Consider the following 25,950-nt stretch of genomic DNA (forward strand, 5'->3'; position numbering starts at 1 on the left):
ATGAGTAGGACACAAGACAGGACATAGATAATGTCCGTTTGACGTCAACAGTGTGTAACATTTTACTTTTTTTGAATAGGACAATGTTCCTCTCCAATAATTTTTAGATTAGTTACAATAAGCTTACGCTGCAAGAGAATTCGCTTGTATTTTTCAATATATGGTCTGTTGTCGGTTTGAAGGCCTTCCATAACATCGGCAACGTAGTGCAACTCCACCGAGGGCTGTCTGGAGTAGGGTGGAGATAGCAATGTGAAAGTTGCGAGCTGTCGAAGACGATATTCATATTCCTAATGCGATTAGGACATCGTATACTCTTGACGACGTTTAGCACCTGTGCAGTCAGTCACCCAATTTCAGAATTCATTTTGAGTAATCCTGCTAAATTCCCAAAATATTGTCTTTTTATATTGATGAGTAATATGGATAGTCGTCACGTTCATGTGCCGTCTACAACGCAAATTTAATGTTACTATCCTAGGAACTAACCTGCAATACGTTTTGTATTTCATAATCGGAACTATCTGCATTAACCGTCATCAGAGCAATGTCAGGGAACAGAATGCAGCAGTGCCTTGCTACCTACTTGAGGACCTGCTTGAGTCGTGTTCTAAGGAAAGGGTAGTTGCTGGTTCACATTATATTACACTAGCGAGAAGTACCGACTTTTCCTTTTCTCTGCAAACATCCAGAACTAAATTCAGTATCTAAATGCTAAGAATATATTTGCATTGTGCCAACTCAAAGATCAATAGATATGGATATAGATATAGATACAGATTTTTATATTTAAAGCCATTCTCGTTCTGCGTTGGAATAAACATCATTCATTATTTGCTTGTTCTTGTTACGATTGTTATTGTCATTCTCTCACTCGCAAGAGTTTTCACATTCCTATTTGGTATCGATGCACACGAAGAGTGGCTATGAAAGAAGGGAATACTGAATGTTACGTCATGCAGAATACACTCATTTACTTCGGCTCCTCGTGATCTACGCTACAGGAGAAGTGAGATACATAAAGTTGACAGTGTGAGGACAGACCTGGTAGCACAACTGTGCAACTACACAGTGTTACCAGATAAAATGGTGCTGCGGAATCGAAAGTGTAGTACGGACTTTGCCACAGTAGCAGACAGCTGGTAATTTAGGACCATGACCGTGGATTACACTTTGGTCAGTGCTGGTTAGAGTGCTGCAACTGTAAATGGAAGGCTTTGTTTGATAGTCTTATGCTGATGCTGTCTGAATAAATTATGCCATTGGATACAAAGCGGTTTAGTTTTGAGACCTAACCCACGAGGGGGGAAGGCACAGTGGTCTGCTACAGGAATTCCAAGCAATAAAACACAAAAAACAACCCAGGAAGGGAGACATGCATTTGGAATCTGTTCATCGTTACGGGGTCAAACAAGAGGGTAACATTACTGAAACAATGATCGGGCTACTTAGTATATAATAGAGCACACAGATTTCAAGGAGGAAACGTATGAAGACGCAGACTTCCTCGTTATCAATATGTGCGGCATATCTTTCGTGTTAACGAAAGTAAATTCCCGCTTTACCTCTTCTTACGTGTCAAATGAAATGAATGCCATGAGGAATAGAATATTTGTTGACTGCGTCTCTTCTTGCTTCCATCCTTACCAACATATTTCTTCATTCTCGTGGTAATCATGACATTCTATGTGTATGCTGCAAAAGATTGCAAGTGGACAAATTCGACATCGAGGTGCAAAGCGTTATATTCAATTCGAATAAGCTTCCGGTGTATTTTTACTTCGTTTGTATTTTTAGATGATTATGAACGTTACGGAAAATTATCTCACATGCTTTATGTTGAATGAGAAACATTGAATGATCCGTTTTGCTTTCCCTACGTTGAAATGATATAATGTCGGCGTCAACAGCCTTCTTCCACGCCGGAAGCTGAAACTTGTATCATTCTGGATTAATGATAATTGAATGTCTCATATGTATACATAGCCCACAAGGCGACGTCAGAAACCATCAGGGGAGAACGCCGCATAAAAACCAAACGTGCGCGCGCGTCTCCACTCTGAAGAACCGTATCGGAGAATCACGGCAAGCATTTCGCTGAAGAGCTGCCTCGTCAGAGAGCCTAGAAACGGCAGCGTCGTAGCAAGTATTTGTCAACACTCCGATAGTGCATTTACTTCCGGGTGTAGGTCGGCGTTACCTCGCTAAATTCACTTGACATTCGTTTTCCACATCGAAGACTCGTACGATATAATCCGCTGCAAGATGACACAATTAGAAAGTATATTTAATTTCTGGACTCCAAGAACGGCGTTCTTCACATAAGTAACACCTGTTTGTGTGTGCATTCGGGAGGACGACGGTGCAATCCCGCGCCCGGCCATCCTGATTTAGGTTTTCAATAATTTCCCTAAATCGCTTCAGGCAAATGCCGGGATGGTTCCTTAGGAAGGGCACGGCCGATTTCCTTCCCCATCCTTCCCTAATCCGAGCTTGTGCTCCGTCTCTAATGACATCGTTGTCGACGGGACGTTAAAACAGTAATCTCCACCTCCTCTGTTCGGGTGTTTAAGGTTGCGTTTTGAGGCTCAGGCAACATCGCAGTGACTATATTCCGCCTCTGGCCGCCAGTGTGTCGTTAGCTCAGAGGTTCCCTTGTGCGTTGCAGTGCTTGTACTATAAGACATAGCAGTTCGAATCACGGTAGAAGCCGCTGACTACAACCTTTTATTTTCCATTTTAATTAATGGAGTTGCAAACTGCTAGTAAAAATTTCTTATGCGAAATCTGAAGAATGCCTTTAAACATCAATCTTCGTCCGATTTCGACTTAGTAAATTAAGTTAATATCATGGATTTCTGCTTTGCAAATTCCAAGGTGCTTCACTGTAAAATAGACCCTGAAAAGATTCAAACTGACTGTCAACGATATAAATTTGAGTTTTGTTCGTCATATAGGTCTAACATGTCAGAAGGTTGTTTATGAAGTGCACATGTTCATTAATGTAGTTCCCTTCTTCTAAATTTTTGCAATAGCATTTAACTGTAGACGTTTTCTAACACCGGCGTTAGCAATTCCTTTCCGTTCTCTGAAACCTTCAAAACGACAAATTTTTCTGGTTTAAATCTGATGACCTTAACTATCACTTCCGATCAACAATAAATACTTCATGAACCCATACATGGAACTCCAAATGTGCAGTGTTCCTGCACTGCTACAGAGCATGCATTGCAAGGTATTCACACAGTTTATCGCATAGACTTACCATAAGGAATGAAACAAGAACTGTAATACACTTTACACCACAGACGCTCACTCTGGCTTGACGAAAACATCCAAACATTGACCAAAAGTTGCACAAATAATTGAGTTTGAAAGGAAAAGAAACGAGGTATGAAGCATTTATAAATTCATCGAATGTAGTGAGGTGGTTTAATTTCGTCCCAGTCTATAAAATTAATTTCGGGCCATACTCAGCTCTTGCCGATTAATGTAATATAATACCCGCCTACTAATCAGGGCGTCTGTCTCCGTTGCTTTTGAGCGTGAATGGAAATTGTAGAAATTTTCTGTGGAGCAACATTTAATAATAAAGCGTTTTAAATCATCAAAAGCGATGAGCGGTAGCAGGCGCTTTCGATAAAGAACGGGGGAGTGCAGCGCCGCTGCTGTCGCCACGGCCGCTGCCAGTAGCCAGCAAATGGATCCCGGAGCTTTGCCGCATACGGCGTCCAGAGGAGGACAGTCTGCAGGAAATCTGCCGCAAAATCGTTACTGGATAAAATTTTGATATCGGTGTGTCACAAAGCGAAATAGATTGAATCTGCGCTACCATTACATTCACGTCTTCAGCATTCAGACAGAAGAGGCTATAAAAATATTTTATGCCAGCTGCTCTCGATCCACTGACATTATGAACAGAAACAACGCACGCTACCGCTAGACCACAGGCGTAATCGGCCTAGAGTTTCTCTATCATGGGACAAGTTTTCCTCCAGGAAGTGCCGCAGTCTACAGTGTTGCCAGATTGTGCAGATAACCGGACTTAGAGAATTAGCGAGTTGGCCAGTTTTTTTGTCCCATGTCGCGATCGGCGCAGACTTAGCCTTTGAAGCGGCCGGCCGCCGGTCAAGTTTTATGTCAAAGAGTGTACATGACGCTGAAATTTGCTTTGCAGAAGTTGGTTGCGATGTCTTGCTGATTGTTGCTAAGAGAACGGGATAGTGCGTCTGCTACAATATTTTGTGTACCGGGAATGTGAACAATTGTAAAATTAAATTCCTGCAAATAAAGTTTCCATCTACTTAATCTGTCGTGTGTAAATTTAGCCGAAAGTAAAAACTGTATCGCTCTGTGGTCTGTGTAAACGGTAGTATGTCTTCCATAAAGAAAATGCCTAAATCTGGTAAAAGCCCATACAACACATAATGTTTCAAGATCTGTGACAGAATAATTGCGTTCAGCAGGTGACAGAATGCGACTTGCAAAAGCGATGTTTTTAATTACTGTACAACCATCTTCAATTTCCTGAAAAATATGTACGCCTAAAGCGGTGTTAGAACTGTCGGTAGCAATGGAAAAATTTCTAGTAAGATCTGGGTGCGATAAAAGTGGTGCATTCAGCAAGGCATGTTTCAAATAACATTTTCGTGAACAAGATTCTGTGTATCTGAAGTATTGCTTACGTTGCCGGAAGATGCAACCTGTACTGTATTTAGTCAAATTCTATCTGATGTGCTGTTATTTTCGGGAGGATGCTGAGGCATTTCCACTATTTGTACTGTTCTGTTATTTCTTCCTGACGTATTACGTTCGGGCTGATATCTACTGTCTGGTTCATTCATGATAATATGTTGTTGCTGATGTTCTTGCTGCTGATAAGACCGACTGTTATTAAACGTACGCTGAAAATTGTGCTCATTATTTTTACGTCTGTCATGATAGTCATTTCTATACGGTGCATTGCGATAGGAATTGAAATAGTGTGTTTTCTGTACGTACTGGTTTCCTTGTTGCTGTGTGTTACTATGTGTTGGAGCTGACGCTATACGTGTAGGCGGCGAAACATTAAAGCTTGGTTGACCTTGTACATTACATTGTTGGTTAGGTATGCTAACCGGTTGGTTTTGTTGCTGTTGCGGAGAAGAACCTCTATTGTTACTAAAATGTGTTTGCGACTGCTGAAAATTTTTTACATACTGATGATTACACTTGTGTCTTTCATTAAAATTACGCTGGTAGTTCTGGAGTCTCTAATGAAAATTGTCACTTTCGGTAAAATTTGTCATATCGGGTTTTCTTTAGTCTTTCTTAAACCTAGATAGAGCGATAGTTGAAGAGCTGTTTTAATAGATATAAAGGATAGTAGAAGAGAAGGCAGCAGTGCAGAAAACTAAAGACGAAATAGCACTACTACGGCTCCGGGCCCTGTGCACGCTACGGCACATATTCATTAAAGCGTAATGAATCCCCTGAGGTCAATTACGCGCTGCAAATAAATTTTAGTTTCTGCGTTACAGGAAATGCCGGTGAAAATTGAAAAGCAAATTGTTGTATCCATGCCAGAGCTAGTTTCTGCATTACAGGCCAAGTCGGTGGAAGTACAAAAATAAATCGACGTATCCAGTTCAAAGCGTGTACCTGTGCTCTGTCATTTTCAAATACCTTAGATTTTTTTTACACATACAAATTGCTTATAATCAACGTTATCGTCTCTGAATGTGTGAACAGGTTCACGATTGCATAAGAATCTGTTTGTCTGTATCTTTTCGGATTTTAAGTCGCGTAGTCTCTGTAAATTACCTATGTTACGCTGACTGTGTGAGTGTGACAAATGTTTGGAATGTGGCGTATGCTGTGACGTGTTAGAGGCTAAAACATTTTTCCATCTCTGTTACCTCTTGCTGTAAAGTTGACAATTTTCTACGTAATGTATTATTGGACGAATCTATCTCACTGATCGTCTGCTGTAAATTTTGGAATTCAGGTGTTTGATTAAACGAAATCGGTGAACTATCGTCTGATTTGTTGTCATTATTACTTTCAATAACGTCAATACGACTGGCCAATTCATCATATTTTTCAAGAAGTATTTTTACCTGATCATCGTTTTTAGTGTCACAAGCATTAATCTGTTTTTGTATTTTACGTGTGGTTTCGTTCAATTTTTTAATGTCTGCTTTGATGAATTCGGGATCCTGTATTAATTCTAATTGTTCAAGTCTGTCGGTCACTGTCTGAAAGTCTACTGTGTGTGTATCTGTTTTTGATTTACGATCGGAAATTTCATCACTCAATTCGGTGTTCAACTGTTTGATAGTATTTATTTCGTCTGATACTGTAGCAATATTGTTGTCTACAAAATGGTTCAAATGGCTCTGAGCACTATGGGACTCAACATCTTAGGTCATAAGTCCCCTAGAACTTAGAACTACTTAAACCTAACTAACCTAAGGACATCACACACACCCATGCCCGAGGCAGGATTCGAACCTGCGACCGTAGCAGTCCCGCGGTTCCGGTCTGCAGCGCCAGAACCGCTAGACCACCGCGGCCGGCATTGTTGTCTACGTATGTTTTTGCTTTCATAAACAATTTACGTTTATCTTCCTGTCTCTGTGCACTAATTGTTTCCTTAACTTGTCGTTTTACTTTATTTTGTTCCTGTATGAATTTACGGTAACGCGGTTCACTGTTTTGTAGGTGGTGATTAAAGCGTTCGTCAATTTGACTGTTCTGTTGGTCGAATTTCGCATCTACTTTTGCATCCAGTGTGCGTGAAAGTTCGCTGACATTAATTTAAACTCCTCGCGTAACTGTGTTGTGTTTTCAGAGCATTGTTTAGCGACTGCACTAATTTCGTGTCTAAGTGATTCTGTTGTGGCTGCTTGTATATTACTTAATTCTTGTGCAACAGATCTAATCTCTTCACTACTTTTCCTAGCACAAGCCTTAATTTCTTCACGTAATTGTTCTTTTGTATCATGACATTGCGCGGCAACGGCTGTAATCTGTTCACTAAGTTGTTTGTTGTGTTCATTAAGTTGTTTGAAATTTTCATTAAGGTTGTCTTGTTTTTCATTAAGTTGTTTGAAATTTTCATTAAGCTGTTTGTTCTGTTCACTAAATTGTTTGTGATTGTAGTCTTGTTCTTTTTTCGACTGTTTGTAATTGTTGTCTAATTTTTCATTCTGTTGTTTGTAATTGTTGTCATTTTCTTTCTTGAACTGTAGCAATACTGCCATAATTTGATCCAAGCCAAAATTAGCAACTCTATTTTCTATGCTATGTGCTGGTGTATCTGCATTTGTCACGTTTTCTGTAACCATTTGGTCATTCTGTGATTCTCGAAAAGGTTTCCCAATCGGATGTGCACTGTTAGTCACTACCTCGGAATCAAATAAATCTGTCTTACTTTGAGTACACTGTTCATTTTCGTTAGAAGTAATTATCTGTTCATTAAGTAAATTTTACAAACCAGGTGTGTCAATCTGGGCAGCGTTCATAGTAACAGAACGTGCCGTGTCATCCATTGTCATTAAATTAACAGACGACACAATTGAATTTATTTGCTCATTACTAGGATCAAAATCAATATTAGTGGTCGGTACGCACTGATTGTCTACAATTAGGGGATTATCATCATTACACTGAGTGTCGCAAATACTATCAGTCAAATTATTCGAGTCGGCTATTTCACTCATTACACATCGCGATGTACTGTTAACAGTTTTTCGCGGCATTTTTACACAAATCAAAATTATTCACAAATGAAACAAAGACAATGCAAAATGCAACAAACACAATTATAAGAAAGAGCAACAAATTGCCGATGATCTGCGAAAGGAAGAGTGACAAATTAGTAAATGCGTTGCGCCAAATGTAAACTATGTTTAAGTAAATAAGAGCAGATATATGACTACTTCTCAGAAGATTCACAAAGAAATACGATCCTGGCCGGATGTCGCCAAGTGTAACCTCCCCGCAAAAAATAATTAAATGAATTTTTCTAATATTGTAACCTCTGAACAAAATTGGCTCCCATTCATAATGTGTGTGCAGAAATGCATTCACATTTAATGTTCCCACAAAATTCTTTTCTCATTTAATGTTAAGTTCGAAACAGAAAAATTCCTAAACACCGAAACAATAAAAAAAAAATTTAGTAACCTGATAAATTTTATGAGGACAGCAGCGCTGCCCTTCGGTCCTGTATTCTGAATAAAAAAGCAAAAATTCTTACCTCAATAAAAACTGCAAATATATCTGCTCTTATGTAGAAATTTTTCGACACAGCTTCGTGCAATGCTGGCGTATATTTTTTTTTTTTGGTTCTTGGAAGGAATGATCATGCATTGGAAATATTCTTTAAATTGAAATGAATGCTTTTCTTTAAAAAAGTTACTTTATATTGTAAAAATTATTATTGGGGCAATTTTTTTGGAACAAATTAAATGACAATTAACATACATTATTAGATATGCGCAAGGCTGCTTCTTTACCTTCTACAACAATACTCATCCTCCAGAGTCCTGACCAGAGCCCCCAGCAGAGCAGGCAGCCGACACGCGCAGACTCCCGCCGACTCACGCAGGCTACTCAAGACTACTGTCGACTCGCGCAGACAAGCGCAGACTAGCGACAAGCAACAACTAACTACATACTACTCTCTGGTCAGAGACTGCCATGCCTCGCTCATCGCCGGCAACGCATACGTCTTACAAGGTACGGTGTGTCTGTATGGCATAGTGATAAGTGATAAGCACATTAGTAAGCAGATGATCTGGGCCCAAATCTTGACATGGCACAATTTTCAGCTTGCCGCATTGATATAAATCAGTGTCCACTAGTAGCTAATGTATTTAATTCCTTTGTGTCTTCATTTCGTTAATGACCATAGTTACTTTGGTATTTAGCTTATAAGCAAGGCCACTACATGAAATTCGAGAAGGTTGCAGTGGAAAATACATTTGTACATTTGGTGCAGCCGGCTCTCAGCCGTGTTGCGAAGCAGACGTGGATGAAGCTCTGCGCGGCGCTACGTGACGGGGCCGTTGTTTCCTCACTCGAGAAGTGGTATTGTACTGTCAAAAGATCACCTCCACCGATGATGGTGTTTCTGTACAGAAAGGCCACTATAAAATTAACGTACCATGCCCAGTACAGACAAACTAAGCCACAAATAGAAGGACGTTTTTCGCGTGAAGTAATGCACATCAATCCACGGCAGTTGGTCAGTTTGTCAGTCTGAGTCTAGTCAGTTGGTCAGCCGGCTCAGTGTCGGGCAGTCAGTGTCTGTCGGTCTGCCGTACGTTAAGGTGGTCAGTGGGTCAGTCTGAGTGAGGCTAGGTGAGTCTCGCGTCACCAGTTGCTGGTCTGTCTCTCGTTTGTATTTGTGCGGCAGGTAGAGTGTGTCTGTCGTCGGAGTGCTAGTATGTCTGTCGTTTGGATCAAACCTTAAGGCCAGAAAATGAGAGTCTTACCACTCCGCCAGTAACAGAACTCAGCTAGTGGTCGCCCGGTCGGGGCTGAGTTCCTGCATCTGAGTCTACGCATAGGCCGCCAATCTGCTCGAGTTGCTCGGGCAACGGTCATTGGCGGTTGGATCGGTTGGTTGATCAGTCGCGCACTGAGACACGAGATGACTCGTCCGCCTTGAGCGTCGGCGCATGTGAAGTCCCCACGTGAGTCCAGTGGGCAGCGCCGTATAGAAAGGGGTAGTGGCTTCGCGGTTCACACGAGAGCAACAGGAGCGAAACCACGACATCGAGCTGGCCGGGGCGAGCTGCGACGCCGTGAGACGGGAGATCGGCGCGCCTTCCTGCGTCCGTTGAAGCGGCTGGCAGCGGACGGTTCGGGAGAGCGATTTAGGGGGTGCTGCGCCAGGTCTTCGCCAGAAATCGCAGTTTATTAGAAGTTAAGTGATTGGTGATATGTTGTTTCATTTACTTGTTAAATTCTACTTGTTGTCTTGGTGAGGTCACCAGCCGCTTTGTTTTGGTGTCGTCCCACCATTCTTCTCCGTTTGCCCACCCGCGGGAAGGTGGTTATTTGTGAATTGGGTGGCCCGTTTTTCCCTTGTGGAATTGGGGAGGTACAGAGCAATCTGCGGTTCGGGTTGTTTAGTAAACCCCCCTCCCCCTGTCAATCTGCCATACGTTAATAGCTGCCTCTGTCATGTTTGTCGGATTCGGTGTTAACGAATTTATTGCTTAAAGGCCGAATTCTTTAAATATGTTTTTATCTTGCCTATCATCTTGCGAGGTGGTATATGTGTAATGTAGATCATGTTGTACATTTTAAGTAAGTCTGCATTCTATGGGTTTTATTTAAATAGTCATTTTAGGTTATAAGGTTGCCACCCTTCCACCGTAAAGCCCTTAAATAAAAAAATAAAAAACACGCAAATTGCACTGTCGGTGGCAAATAATTTGAGTGTTGTACCATTTCCATCCCTCTTATGGGGTGCATAGTTTACGTGTTTGTGTGAGTTGTTAAAATTTTTTTAGTTTAAAGTAATCTGGTGTGTTGCAGATTTGCACCAGTGTACTCTTTCATAGGTTGTTGTGAGCGGTCATGACTACGGCCGTGTTGAAAGGGAGCAGGCAAGCTTCACAGCCCGAAGGCTCATACTGTTAATATTGTGCTTTCTGCCTCTAAATAAAATTGTAACTTGATATTTCGAGGGTGCTTTTCTGCTTATAATTTTAAATCTGTTTTTGTAAAGCTTTTAGGAATAAAATTCACATTTGTTAAAAGTAATTTCATTTTCCATCAGTTACTTCCCGGCAACTACTTCCACGCTCACCTAGTGTGATTAAATGTGTTAATGGCCTTGATGAATCGCTAGTAAATAAAGTAAATTCTTTAAGAAAAGATTTTGAAAGTAAATTTACGGTTCAGAGCTGCCATTTGAAGCTCGAGCTACGCTAGTTGTGGACATGCTGTGGCTTACAGAGAGGTATTAAGTCATGTGGGAGAAAAGTGGCACGCTTTCTAGATTATCCTGTTCTGAACGGAGTGCATCAGGTGCGAAACGAACTGCGCACACACATCCCGCCTTACTTGACCGTGTTATTCGCTTTGGATATCCTCCCGTGGGACATCGTCCGAGGCTCTGCCCAACTGGCGCGTTAGATCGACAAAATCCCGAGCTTGTTGGATGGCCCTGTCCATAATGTTCCAAACTTTCTCAGGAGAGAGATCCAGCGCCATGCTGGCCAAAGTAGGGTTTGGCAAGTACGAAGACAAGTAGTAGAAACTGTCGCCGTGTGCGAGCGGGCATTATCTTGCTGAAATGTAAGCCCAGGATGGGCTGCCATGAAGGGCAACAAAATGAGGCGCAGAATATCGTCGACGCATCGCTGTGCTGTAAGAGTGCTGCGGACAAAGACCTTGGAAAAAGTAACTAGACTCACTTATGGCGCTGCAGTCGCGGGATAATTTGAACCTTCGGCTGGACGCCATTATAGTGGTTGTAGTCTGATGTGTTGTGTAGTATTCTTGTTTATGAAGACCCTTAATTCAACGTCGTATATTTGTTGGGGCGTACATACAGTATTTGTTACTCGTAATTCTTCTGTCTGTACGTTCCAATCAAAAGAAGTACAATGGTGAAGAGTTGTGCAGCGATTAATTGTACAAATAAATTCGAGAAAGGAACGCATATTACATTTCACAGGTACGTGGATATTTTAAGTTGTTTTGTATGTCAGTGCACTTGCTTAATAAATGTTTTTGTAACACGGTATTAGCGTAATGTCTGTGCATCTATTTGCAGGTTTCCTTTCTCAAAACCACAGCTGTTACAAAAATAGTTACATGCTGTCAGGAGGGAAGATTTCCGACCTACAGAATAACTTTTTATTTGTTCTGATCATTTTGAAGAAAGTTGGCTGATCGGTAGTGTTTTCATGGTCTGGGTTAGGTTGAAACTTGATAATTTGGTCGTGAGTTGCCAAAGCACTATGCCATATATAACGCACTTCTCGTCATAAAATCTAAAGCAAGGTGGAGTCAGAAAATATCTATTAATATAGTGGGCAAGTCTTCGAGTATTTTGATGCATTTTGCGTACATCTATCGTAAATGAACTACGAAAAATGCTAGGAGTCCAGTACATAACTTTGAGCAACGGCAGATTCCATGTACTACGTAAGATCAATTCATAAACAGTGACTAGATGCTGTTTGTCCATAAATTAAAAAGTATATTGTAATAACGTATTTAAATAAGGCATTATGTTTGTGACCTAACGTAAGGGAAGGCATTTTATAACCAAAAGCGATGTATAAACATTCGAACTCCGCGCGTCAGTTTACCACTCTAATGGCCGCTGCCCAGCTATTCAATTTGTCCGCTCTTCACAGTCGACCACTCGTGCGGTTGTGGGGGCCTGGCTGCGGATGACGTCCAAAGGGTTCCTGCTACGAAAAGAAGTGGCACCCCAGATCAACGCTCGTGGTTGTTGGGCCACTTGGTGGACGACAGTTAGGTTCGTATCCCACCACTGTCTGGGGCGTCTACAGACACATCTTCGGCCTGCAACATCATTGACTAAAGTAGAATTGTTTTCAGTGAAGGATACTGCTTCGAATTGATCCCCGATGACCAGCAACAAAGCCAACCGGTTAGCATACCTAACCAACAATGTAATGTACAAGGTCAACCAAGCTTTAATGTTTCGCCGCCTACACGTATAGCGTCAGCTCCAACACATAGTAACACACAGCAACAAGGAAACCAGTACGTACAGAAAACTCACTATTTCAATTCCTATCGCAATGCACCGTATAGAAATGACTATCATGACAGACGTAAAAATAATGAGCACAATTTTCAGCGTACGTTTAATAACAGTCGGTCTTATCAGCAGCAAGAACATCAGCAACAACATATTATCATGAATGAACCAGACAGTAGATATCATCCCGAACGTAATACGTCAGGAAGAAATAACAGAACAGTACAAATAGCGGAAATGCCACAGCATCCTCCTGAAAATAATAGCACATCAGATAGAATTTGACTAAATACAGTACAGGTTGCATCTTCCGGCAACGTAGGCAATACATCAGACACACAGAATCTTGTTCACGAAAATGTTATTTGAAACATGCCTTGTTGAATGCACCACTTTTATCGCACCCAGATCCTACTAGAAATTTTTCCATTGCTACCGACAGTTCTAACACCGCTTTAGGCGTACATATTTTTCAGGAAAATGGTTGTACAGTAATTAAAAACATCGCTTTTGCAAGTCGCATTCTGTCACCTGCTGAACGCAATTATTCTGTCACAGAACTTGAAACATTGTGTGTTGTATGGGCTTTTACCAGATTTAGGCATTTTCTTTATGGAAGACATACTACCGTTTACACAGACCACAGAGCGATACAGTTTTTACTTTCGGCTAAATTTACACACGACAGATTAAGTAGATGGAAACTTTATTTGCAGGAATTTAATTTTACAATTGTTCACATTCCCGGCACACAAAATATTGTAGCAGACGCACTATCCCGTTCTCTTAGCAACAATCAGCAAGACATCGCAACCAACTTCTGCAAAGCAAATTTCAGCGTCATGTACATTCAACAAGTCGCATTTGAAAATTTAATTTCGTCGTCATTACAAGACATAGCACAAGAGCAGAGTAAAGACAACGTGTGGAAAGAAATTAAACACTTTTCGCAAGATAGGTATAATGTTACCATTAGAAACCATTACACTGTATGCAATAATATTCTGTTTCGCCGCTCTCATCGTGACAGCAACAATTGGTTATTATGCATTCCTGCTCTTTTACTCGAATGAATCGTCCAATTTCTCTTATATTGTTATCATTTGTTTGTCTGTACATGTAAATCACGCCTCCTGATTTCCGTCCCATTCGGATAAATTCTTTGTGGTGCGTCTTTTTTTCGTAGAGTGTACCTTTGACTAAACATCAACCGGTAAATCAGTATAGAAATTGCAGCTACTAACCATCTAACAAAATGTCTTCGATAGACTAAAACTACCAACCGGCTGATCATGGCGAGTTTACCCTTCCACTAAACAACACACCTTGCAAGCCTTAAAGTTATCAATACTCTCTTGTGCTAGTATCACCTGGATTTCCGCTCCACTAAAATTTTATCAATCACACGAAATTCGCAAACTTAATGCACAATGCCTCACTTTCTGTTAACACCTGTAGGATCCTGTACGACCTATTTGATTTCCCCTCTCTCCTTCCCCATACTGAATACCTTGGGATTTCTTACACTTCCCATAAATTTGAAGTCATGCACCCTAACGTTTCATCCATGATTATTAACGTTTGCAAACCTGCCGCCTTAGAACTAATAGATTCCAATTTTCACACCCACAGTCTGTATATTTACATCCGTATGAAACTCTAACCACCTTTTCTCTGACCACGGCCGGCAGGAGTGGCCGAGCGGTTATAGGCGCTACAGTCTGGAGCCGCGCGACCGCTATAGTCGCAGGTTCGAATCCTGCTTCGGGCATGGATGTGTGTGATGTCCTTAGGTTAGTTAGGTTTAAGTAGTCCTAAGTTCTAGGGGACTGATGACCTCAGAAGTTAAGTCCCATAGTGCTCAGAGCCATCTCTGACCACGAAAGTCACCCACAACCTACCCATCCTTCTACCTTTAACAGAATACTCCTCTACCTTTCCACATGAAAGTTTCTTCTGCCCCCACACCCTCAGGCACGCCTTTTTCAAACGTTTCGTTCATGGTCTTCAGTTTTCCTATTCTTCCATCCCACAACTTTTCCACAGCTTTCCTCCAGCAACCCCTTTCTCCTATTGCTCACTTTCAGTAACTCCAGTGAAATGAAGTACTCTATTTTTATGGAAAGTTTCGTCAATCGACTGTTTTAAAAAGACGGCATTATTACACTGAAAACTGTGACAGCTCAACCATCTGTTGTAATAATTGAAAAAAATCAGCTACGAGTTTTATATTTTAAATTTTTTTAGAAACTATGCTTGTATATTTCATTAATTCTTCCGACTGATGAGAGAAATGAGTCATAATTTTAAAAACTGCTTAAACCCATCTGTTAGGGTGACGTTCGGAAGAAGTGGGCCCGTGGATGTCTTGCTGTACACGGGCAGCCAACTGCTAGTCTGCCCTTGTTTCGTATACAACAGTAAATAAATTCATTGACATAGTTATGGGCACGGTTATTTACCAGCCTGGGCCCATCGAACCTGAGACCCCAACCAGATGGTCTCAACTGTTAACAATCCTGCAGCAGCCGCTGCCGCCACCATAAGCTACGTCGAAGTCGCAGATGCAGCCCAGTATCTGCTGACTTAAGAAAAGCCCATGCAGCCTATGGGGGTCTAGTCTTGGCTGGCCATCCTGATATACCAAGGCCTATATGACACGTGCCATTCAGATCGTTTGCTAAGAAATATGGTGTTGTGAAAATAAAACTGATTCATTGCACCCGGGGCATAGGATGTAAGCTGGGCTGTCTACTATATGGTACATGAAATATTTACTGGGCCAGTTTTATTTTGTCCATCGAGTATTATTCTTGAAGTGCTGTTTGAGACTTTCTTAACGTAATAACTACTTCATGTGTTCACGAGCGTCGCGTCGGATAATGTTGTGGAAGCTGCACAGCATTTAAAAGAGACAGCTGCTCGTCATGGAGAGAAGCTGTCTCGTTGGAATACTGTGCAGCTTCCACATTATCCGACGCGACGCCGGTGAACCCAAGAGGCAGTATTATTCTTGTTGTACAGCTTGCTGTTACTCGTTGATCTAAAAGAAGCTATCTTGTTGGAAGAATAAGTATATTTAATCTTTAATAGGGATGTTCAGTTAAATATCAGACCTGGATTTTTGAAGACTTGTGTCTGTTTTGTCAACTCCGCAGATGACGTTAAGTGTTCAACTGCCTGTTACGTCTTCTAAAGGGTTAATTATGCCTTCGTACGTGTGAGCAATGGTACTAATTAGTGCCAGGAGACTGTTTATCACTGTCAGATTGCCGCCGAACTTTGGAAATAACATGGTGATACTTATGCATTTATGTTTTTGAACATTAGAAAATTATTCAACCAGTAAAGATTTTATTGAAAACAGGAGAAAACGGCCACATTGTACGAGTATGGATCCATTTCTGGGGTGAATTGTATGGCTAAATCTGTTATAGCCCTTCCCAGTTCTTACTTGTCATCACCACCATTTTGAATATGCCACAGATTTCTACCATTACAATATCAATAAATATTTTAATATTTTGCATTATCGCGAAATATGGGAGAGAGTGTCACGAAAATTATACAGGATTTGGGCTGGACATCATTAAAACAAAGCCGTTTTTCGTTGCGATGGAATCTTCTCACGAAATTCCAATCACCAACTTTCTCCTCCGAATGCGAAAATATTTTGTTGACAGCGACCTACATAGGGAGAAACGATCACCACGATAAAATAGGGGAAATCAGAGCTCGTACGGAAAGATACAGGTGTTCGTTCTTTCCGTGCACTATACGAGGTTGGAATAATAGAGAATTGTGAAGGTGGTTCGATAAACCCTCTGGCTGGCACTTAAATGTGATTTGGAGAGTATCGATGTAGATGGAATATGATGTTTTGTTTATATCAATGAATACATCGATTTAGAACAAATTCCAAAGAACGCGGTAGTAGTGTTTCCTTAACGTTTGAAACAGAACACGTGGTCTTAAACTTCCGGATCAACTTCCGAATTGATAAGTCGGTTGGAGCAGCATTGAGTCTGAGTGCCATGCGCAATTTACGAACAGTTACCGCGGGACTTTCACTATTTTTGTAATGACTTTTAATCACTCGGATACGTCACTCAGTTGTCATCTGCTCCGTGATGAAAATAAACATCAAGCAACAATTCAGACGACCCAAAAGCTATCAGGCTACTAATGGGAAGGATCGCAGATAACAAACATGATAAAACCACAGCTGCCAACTGTCATATGAGGAAATGGCGTGAAATTCAAATTCGTTCTTACATGCAGGACTCCCTTTACTTAGGAACAACCCTGTACAGAAAGGCACGGGGCTCCCGGCGGGCAGCACTTACCCCGTCTTGGCGAAGTTTGTCCACATACGCGTCATGCGGGCGACGGTCCTGGCCTCCAGGCAGTCTGGCTCCAGCTGGACGTCGCGGCAGCAGTCGGCCGTGAACAGGTGCAGCACGTCGTCCCCGTGGCTCGCACCTGCCAACACAACACACCGCCAGCCGCCGTCAGCCCTGGAGCCTCATTCTGCCTCTGTTCGTCACAGCATCCAGCTCTGTGTCGCCTGTAAGCAATGCAGCATCGGTACTTGGAACAAAGAGACATATTCAAAACTGTAACGCACAGTCTTAATACTCCACAAATATACTGATGGCCGAGCGGTTCTAGGCGCTATAGTCTGGAACCGCGCGACCGCTACGGTCGCAGGTTCGAATCCTGCCTCGGGCATGGATGTGTGTGATGTCCTTAGGTTAGTTAGGTTTAAGTAGTTCTAAGTTCTAGGGGACTGAAGACCTGAGAAGTTAAGTCCCATAGTGCTCAGAGCCATTTTATACTGATCTTATATTTTGTTGTGAGCTGGCTTTACGTTTCATACGCCATCTTCAGACAACTTGAGTCTGAACAGAAAATACACACAATATCAGCGAGAGCTTCTAACTGCAAAGCTATACGACGATTCTAAGTTTATTGCAATGCTTCCATCCAGGGGCGGCTCCTGTATAGGTTTGCAGGTTTCCGCTACCCCCAAGGAATAATTTTGTTCAACTGTGTTTGGCTTCTGAGCGTTCTATACTAGTGGAGAAGTAGCGCGCCGTTTATCTCTTTTGAAATGCCCGGGCTCCAAACGCCGAACGCAGCGGAGTTGGACGGAATGTGCCGACAGCGACAGGGGGTTGCACTGAGGCTGCAAACGCAGACTTGGGTGTCTCACAAGGGGAGGCCGCCAATTGTGAAATTCAGGTTCGATTCATACTGCGCATAATAAAAGCTCATGGCCAGAGGTGTAATGTGGCAAAGCACCAAGATGCACTTCTCAGCCGTTATCGGGAAAATCGACAGTTAAAAGAAATCGTTGCGGTGAAATACTCTCTACGATTAATAGTTTTCTACAGCGTCGTGGCGCAGCGGTAAGCGCTCGGGTTTGTAATCCGAAGGTCACCGGATCGAATTTCCCACCATGCAACTTTTTTTTTAGTATTTGTTTTTTGTAATTCAAATGTATAATTCCCGGCAATCAGTTGCAACAATTATGCATATAATAAGTTGTTGAAAGTCGTTTGTCGTGGAAAAACTGGCGACTTCGAACATCATTATGTTTTCCGCAAACAAAGTTGTATTTCACAAATGTTATTAATTGTCTTCATAATGTTAACCACGTATAGTTAACGGAAGACGTAGAAACGATATTCCGAAACGAATACGTATAGCGTAAGTCAAACGCTCGAATTAGAATAGAGACCCCACGAACACAAATTCGCTGTGGCAGGTATGAAATATAAACTCCGCTACTCGCTCGTTACACTTGAAGGACAGATGTTGAATGGGCCGAAACGAGCCGCCGCATAACAGCGTAGTTCCCTGCTAACTTCGAAAGAAGGTAATGCGGTCCCTAGCGCAACTTATAACATCGTCGAAAATCAGTGCGGACGGGAGAGCTTTGGTACACCCTGTTAAAAAAAAAACGGAAAAATGGAGGCGGTACAATTGGAGAGCGATCCGCCTTCACCAACATGCATAAGCAATTCATTAATAGTATATATATATATATATATATATATATATATATATATATATATAATACTAATATAATATATATAATATATAATATATAATAATACTAAAAACTAATAATAAAAAAAATTGCATGGCGCGAGATTCGATCAGACGACCTTCGGATTACGAACCCGAGCGCTTACCGCTGCGCCACGACGCTGTAGAAAGCTAATCATCGTGGAGAGTATTTCACCACAACGGTTTCTTTTAACTGTCGATTTTCTCGACAACGGCTGAGAAGTGCATCTTGGTGCTTTGCCACATTACACCTCTGGCCATGAGCTTTTATTATGCGCAGTATGAATCGAATCTGAATTTCACAATTGGCGGCCACCCCTTGTCAGAGGGGGTGCGGGGCGCGGGGGCAACGCTAGGCAACACTGTGCTTGTATGCGGGCCTTGTGTGTATAAACACCTCACCCGGGCCACTCTGCCAGCCGCAGCAAGAGGGCCCGAACTCTTCCGAAGGGTAACGGAACTATCGGATCTTCGAACAAAGCGGGATTCTCGCGCCACCATACCCGTTCAGATGTAGCTGCGAGCGAACTATTTCCTGTGCGTTGTGTTAGTTATTTTAGCGTGTGCTACCACCTGAATCTTGAGGCTCAAGTGACAAGTGAATACGTGAAATAATGAATCAGGTAGTATCATAGCTCTCTGAATCCTTCAATTCACGGAATTTCGAAAAAAAAATTAGAAATTAAGAGGCTAGGTAGGCCGACTCCTGCTTTAACAATTTCGCAGACCGTTAAAACGAAAATTCGCCATTTTAACAGGAAATTTAACTCTGAATTGTACAACAAGCATGAATGGCTGTGTGGTTGTTACATGAAAAATACCTTATTTTGTTTTCCTTGTTTATTGTTTGCAGGAGATCTTTCATGGTCTAAACACGGAGTCTGTGACATTCAACACCTCCATGACAAAATTAGAAAACACGAACTTTCTTCAGACCATGTAAATAACGTTTTAATATCGGAAGTCTAGGCAAAGTAAATATAGAAACCTAATTAGACAGCGCGTACAGAAGGTCCGTGGCATTACACAACCAAAAAGTTACCGATAATAGGTACATATTGAATCTAATTATTAACTGTATTCGTTTCTGTGGTGCGTCGTAACTTGCCCTTAGAGGGCATACTGGTGTTTTTCGTTCCTTCATTAATTTTAGTGCAGAAAATTCAACAGGTTTACACGAGTAGCATGAAAGAGGGAGAACTGAAGATGGCGGAGCGATGTGTAATCTACTGCCGGAGGCAAAAGAAGTATGTGATATCGTAAGTTTCGAGGCAAAAGGAAGAGTCAAGTTCACTGGACACCTACTTGCAACCTCTCTCTTTCTACCAGAGAAATTCGCTACTTACTCTTCCACTTTTCCAGAAACTTCTTTCAGAGCTGCTACTGAATGCTACTCTTTTTCGGAAGCAAAGAAACTTCGAACAGAACTCTCTGTTATTTATGGAAGAGAATAATTCAAAAGCATATGTGGAGGTTTGAGCTTTCTGGATTACATAACGGACAATCTTTGTGATACACTGAGCAAATCTGTGAAACTCCTGAAAGCGATAATTACAATTCCAGTGACCACATCAGAAGCAGAACGTTGTTTTTCTTCGCTGAAACGCATCAAAACCTTCTTGCAGAATACTAAGGACCAAGAAAGACTGTCAGCACTCGCGATGCTCTCTATTAAACGAGACCTCGTTTTAGGAATTGCAGACTTCAATCAAAGAGTGGTGGAAAGATTTGCAAATATGAAGGAAAGAAGAATAGAGTTCCTGTACAAATGATCACCACCACATCCAAATTCAGAGATAAAATCGAACGGCGTTAACAACAGTCCTGCTAAAAAAGGTTAGTACGGCATGCCTACCACTTTTTGAGTACATAGAGCTGCAGTTGATTTTAATTCCTTTTATTCTGCAAAAGTAATACTTTTTTCTGTGTACACCCTTTGGTTTTATTGTGAGAAGATGCAGGAGTGACACGAGCGGGCGGTCTGTTTATATCAGGCATTACAAAAACATGATCAGTGTACTGATTTTCTCTCTTTTGTTGATGTTCTCCTTCGTGAGCAAAGTGCATCACCATCCTCTTTCGTCACGAGCAGCCACTGCTTCAATCTAATATAGATACAAAAGAAAAAATATTATCTAATATAAATTGAATGTTTTAGGGATAAAAGATGCGAGTACAAATATCCAAACACACTGATTAATTTACGTAAACAAACTGTATATATATATATATATATATATATATATATATATATATATATATTATTTAAGCTTTTGTTTATTGTTATCGTTTGAGCGTAAGTTTTCACAATTCGACGCTTCGAGTCATTCCTTCAAGTTCATGGAGTGTAGAATTAAATTTACCTTCTACAGTTTTTTCTTGAATCACCACTTAACAATGAACAGTAAGTCATCTGCAGATACCATCTACACCTACATCTACATAGATACTCCGTAAGCCACCGTAAGGTGCGTGGCTGAGGGTACCCTGCACCACTACTAGTTGTTTCCTTTCCTGTCCCACTCGAAAACAGAGCGAGGGTAAAACGATGATCTATATGCCTCCGTATGAGTCCTAATTTCTCGTGTCTTCGTGGTCCTTACGCGTAATGTATGTTAGCGGCCGCAGAATCGTTCGGCAGTCAGCTTCAAATGCCAGTTCTCTAGATTTTCTCAAAAGTGTTTCTCGAAAAGAAAGTCGCCTTTCCTCGAGGAATTCCCATTTGAGTTTCCGAAGCAACTCTCTAACACTTACGTATTGTTCCAACCTACCGGTAATAAATCTAGCAGCCCGCCTCTGAATTGCTTCGATGTCTCCCTTCAATCCGACCTGCTACGTATAACAGTACTCGAGAATAGTTTGCACCAGCGTCCTATATGCGGTCTCCTTTACAGATGAACCACTCTTTCCTAAAATTCTCCCAACAAACTGAATTCGACCATTCGTCTTCCCTACCACGGTTACATATGCTCGTTCCACCTCATATAGCTTTGAAACGTTACGCCCAGATATTTAAACGACTCCACTGTGTCAAGCAAGGCACTAGTAACACTGTATCCGAAAATTACAGGTTTGACCTTCCTACTCATCCGTGTTAACTTCAATTTTTCCACATTTAACACTAACTGCCATTCATCACACCAACTAGAAATTTTGCCCAAGTCGTCTTGTATCTTCCTACAGTCACTCAACTTCAACACCTTACCGTACACCACGACATCATCAGCAAATAACTGCAGATTGCTGCCCACCCTGTTCGCCAAATCATTTATGTATACTGAGAACAACAGCGGTCCTATCACACATCTCTGTGGCACTCCTGATGAAGACTCGTCGTCGGGGACGACTTTGAGCCACTCACATTTCTATGAACTTATTCTACACTACTGGCCATTAAAATTGCTACACCGCAAATGATTATCTTTTCACAGCATTCACACAAGGTTCGCGCCGGTGTTGACACCTACAACGTGCTAACATGAGGAAAGATTCCAACCGATTTCTCATACACAAACAGCAGTTGACCGGCGTTGCCTGGTGAAACGTCGTTGTGATGCCTCGTGTAAGGAGGAGAAATGCGTACCATCACGTTTCCAACATTGATAAATGTCGGGTTGTAGCCTATCGCGATTGCGGTTTATCGTATCGCGACGCTGCTGCTCGCGTTGGTCGAGATCCAATGACTGTTACCAGAATATGGAATCGGTGGCTTCAGGAGGGTAATACGAAACGCTTTGCTGGATCCCAACGGCCTCGTATCACTAGCAGTCGAGATGACAGGCATCTTATCCGCGTGGCTGTAACGGATCGTGCAGCCACGTCTCGATCCCTGAGTCAACAGATGGGAACGTTTGCAAGGCAACAACCATCTGCACGAACAGTTCGACGACGTTTGCAGCAGCATGGACTATCAGCTCGGAGACCATGGTTGCGGTTACCCTTGACGCTGCGTGACAGACAGGAGCGCCTGCGATGGTGCACTCAAACGAACCTGGGTGCACGAATGGCAAAACGTCATTTTTTCGGATGAATCCAGGTTCTGTTTACTGCATCATGATAGTCGCATCCGTGTTTGGCGACATCGCGGTGAACGCACATTGGAAGAGTCTATTCGTCATCGCCATACTGGCGTATCACCCGGGGTGATGGTATGGGGTGCCATTGGTTACACGTCTCGGTCACCTCTTGTTCGCATTGACGGCACTTTGAACAGCGGACGTTACATTTCATTTCACATGTGTTACGACCCGTGGCTCTACCCTTCATTCGATCCCTGCGAAACCCTACATTTTAGCAGGATAACGCAAGACCGCATGTTGCAGGTCCTGTATGGGCCTTTCTGGATACAGAAAATGTTCGACTGCTGCCCTGACCAGCACATTCTCCAGATCTCTCACCAACTGAAAACGTCTGGTCAATGGTGGCCGACCAACTGGATCGTCATAATACGCCAGTCACTACTCTTGATGAACTGTGGTATCGTGTTGAAGCTGCATGGGCAGCTGTACCTGTACACACCATCCAAGCTCTGTTTGACTCAATGCCCAGACTTATCAAGGCCGTTATTACGGCCAGAGGTGGTTGTTCTGGGTACTGATTTCTCAGGATCTATGCACCCAAATAGCGCGAAAATGTAATCACATGTCAGTTCTAGTATAATATATTTGTCAAATGAATACCCGTTTATCATCTGCATTTCTTCTTGGTGTAGCAAATTTTAATGGCCAGTAGTGTATATGTTCATACCTTCGTTAACAGCCTGCAATGGGGCACCGTGTGAAACGCTTTCCGGAAATCTAGAAATGTGGAACCTACCCGTTGCCTGTTATCCATAATTCTCAGTATATCATGTGAGAAAAGGGCGAGCTGCGTTTCGCATGAATGATGGTTTCTAATGCCATGCTGGTTCGTGAACATAAGCTTCTCAGTCTCAAGAATGTTTATTATATTCGAACTGAGAGCATGTTCAAGGGTTTCAATCTGCTTACATCACTGTTATCATAACTTATACGGTATGGGCTCCAATATTACAACTCAAAACCTGGACCACATACACAGATCCATACAACCTATCGACATGGCCTTCGTTGCTTCCTGTGCTGGATACCTTAAACACGCTTGTTTTCCTCAGCAATAATGTCTTTATCAGTTTTACAACACCTCTGGACACCCCAGTTCCATCAGGCATAGCGAGGTGCCGCTGTGATCAGCACACTGGACTCTCATCCGGGAGACTGACGATTCAAATCCGTATCCGGACATCCAGACTTGGGTTCTCCGTGATTTCCCTGGATCACTTCAGAAATTTGGTGAAATAGTTCCTCTGAAACGGCACTGCCGACTTCCTTTCCCATCCTATCGCATTACAGCTGGCCGATGTGGGCGAGCGGTCCTAGGCGCTTCAGTCCGGAAACGCACTGCTGCTGCGGTCGCAGGTTCGAATCCTACCTCGGGCATGGATGTGTGTGATGTCATTAGGTTAGTTAGGTTTAAGTAGTGCTAAGTCTGGGGGACTGATGACCTCAGATGTTAAGTCCCATAGTGCTTAGAGTCATTTGAACCTATCGCATTCCGAGATTTCGCACAGTCTCTAATGACCTCGATGTCGACGGGGCATTAAACCCTAATGTTCCTTCCTTCCTTCGTACCGATTCGAACGAAAGTCAAAAGCAAGACGGTCATCAGTTATCGAAAGTGTCGACCACATCTAACATCACCGCTAGACCGTAAAGAGACTGACTGTCTGCCACAAGCAGGATATTCTTATGTATTCCATTTCTATGGATTCTCCTCTCCTAAATTCGTACTAGTAAGCGCACATGCGATAGAATACTTCATGGTCTTGCACTCCTTTGTATAGTTTCCTTTTTCGAATATGTTATCGAAAATGTCGCAGAGTCAAACGGGTAGAAAAATGGTTCAATTGGCTCTGAGCGCTATGGGTCTTAACTTCTGGGGTCATCAGTCCCCTAGAACTTAGAATTACTTAAACGTAACTAATCTAAGGACAACACACACGTCCATGCCCGAGGCAGGATTCGAACCTGCGACCGTTAGCGGTCACGCGGTTCCAGACTGAAGCGCCGAGAACCGCTCGGCCACGCGGGCCGGCTCAAACTGGTAGGCAACATCTCTGTATCATAGGATCCTTGCCCACCCCTTTTATCAATTACCACCTCCTCAGTATTCTTCATCGTACAGGGACTCTTCCGGGCAATAAGTACTTGTTATACTGTTCCGCTGTAACTACAGGTGACGGCACGAAGATGAAGAACGAAAGAGCAGAGAAGGCTGTGAGACGACGTCAGCCAATAGCACGCTGACTAGGACGTGACCACGACAGGAGCGACCTCTACAAGAAGAGAATATAAGCGCCGCTCCTGACAGTAAAGGGACAGTAGTAGACCTGTACAAGCAGAGCCGGAGAGTAGAAGACGGACACTAGTATAGCCGTTATTAATGATCCATATCCATTACTAGTATACACTTTGTATACAGCGAAAGACATTGATTACTTGCATGTCGCCTATCGCTTCCGACATTACTGTAAACCAAAGGTAAGTATTGTCAATCTACTTTATTGTAATGAAAACCATTAATGCGATTTGCTTCAGTTGTTGTATAGCTATCCGAGAAAGCAGCATCCTTTAGGCACCCTATAAGAGATGAGTGGGCAGGACCCCATATATACAGCTCACCCAAATAGATGTCTTTTCGGTCAGTTAAGGTTTGTATCACTTCAGGAGAAATACCCTACAGTAATGGAGATTTTTTTTTTTTGGCATAATACCTCTATAGTCCTCCCACAACGTTGCTCATAATCTGTCTCACCTTCTCGTGCAACTCCAGGAAGCAGTGTTTACATTATTAAGGCGGTTCCCCGCTTACTAAATATCAATTTCTCATATTGCTTATATTTTTCTTCGTAATTCTTGGTTAAACTATTATTTAACATGTGTGTGTGTCTAGAGCGTGTGCCATGATTAATGGAATAAACGTATACAGTTGAAAACACACGATATATGAAGCAAAATAATCTCAGTATGTTTGTGAGATAATTGCGACTTCGTAGTTAACCTGTCCTTTAGATGACCGTTTCCTCTTCTGTGTAGCCATTTTTCCTGCACCATTTG

At 42.2% G+C, this 25,950-nt stretch overlaps 1 protein-coding gene across 1 annotated transcript in view; it reads right to left on the reverse strand.

Annotated features, from left to right (window-relative positions):
- LOC126263529 (juvenile hormone esterase-like) overlaps nucleotides 1-25,950 on the reverse strand; it is a 462,481-nt gene that overhangs the window by 27,452 nt on the left and 409,079 nt on the right. The window contains exon 9 of the mRNA XM_049960623.1: nucleotides 17,089-17,224. Within this exon, the coding sequence (XP_049816580.1) occupies nucleotides 17,089-17,224 (136 nt within the window). The remainder of the gene's footprint in view (nucleotides 1-17,088; nucleotides 17,225-25,950) is intronic.

The sequence above is a fragment of the Schistocerca nitens genome, chromosome 6, assembly GCF_023898315.1.
Source record: "Schistocerca nitens isolate TAMUIC-IGC-003100 chromosome 6, iqSchNite1.1, whole genome shotgun sequence".
In the NCBI taxonomy this organism is placed as follows: Eukaryota; Metazoa; Arthropoda; class Insecta; order Orthoptera; family Acrididae; genus Schistocerca; species Schistocerca nitens.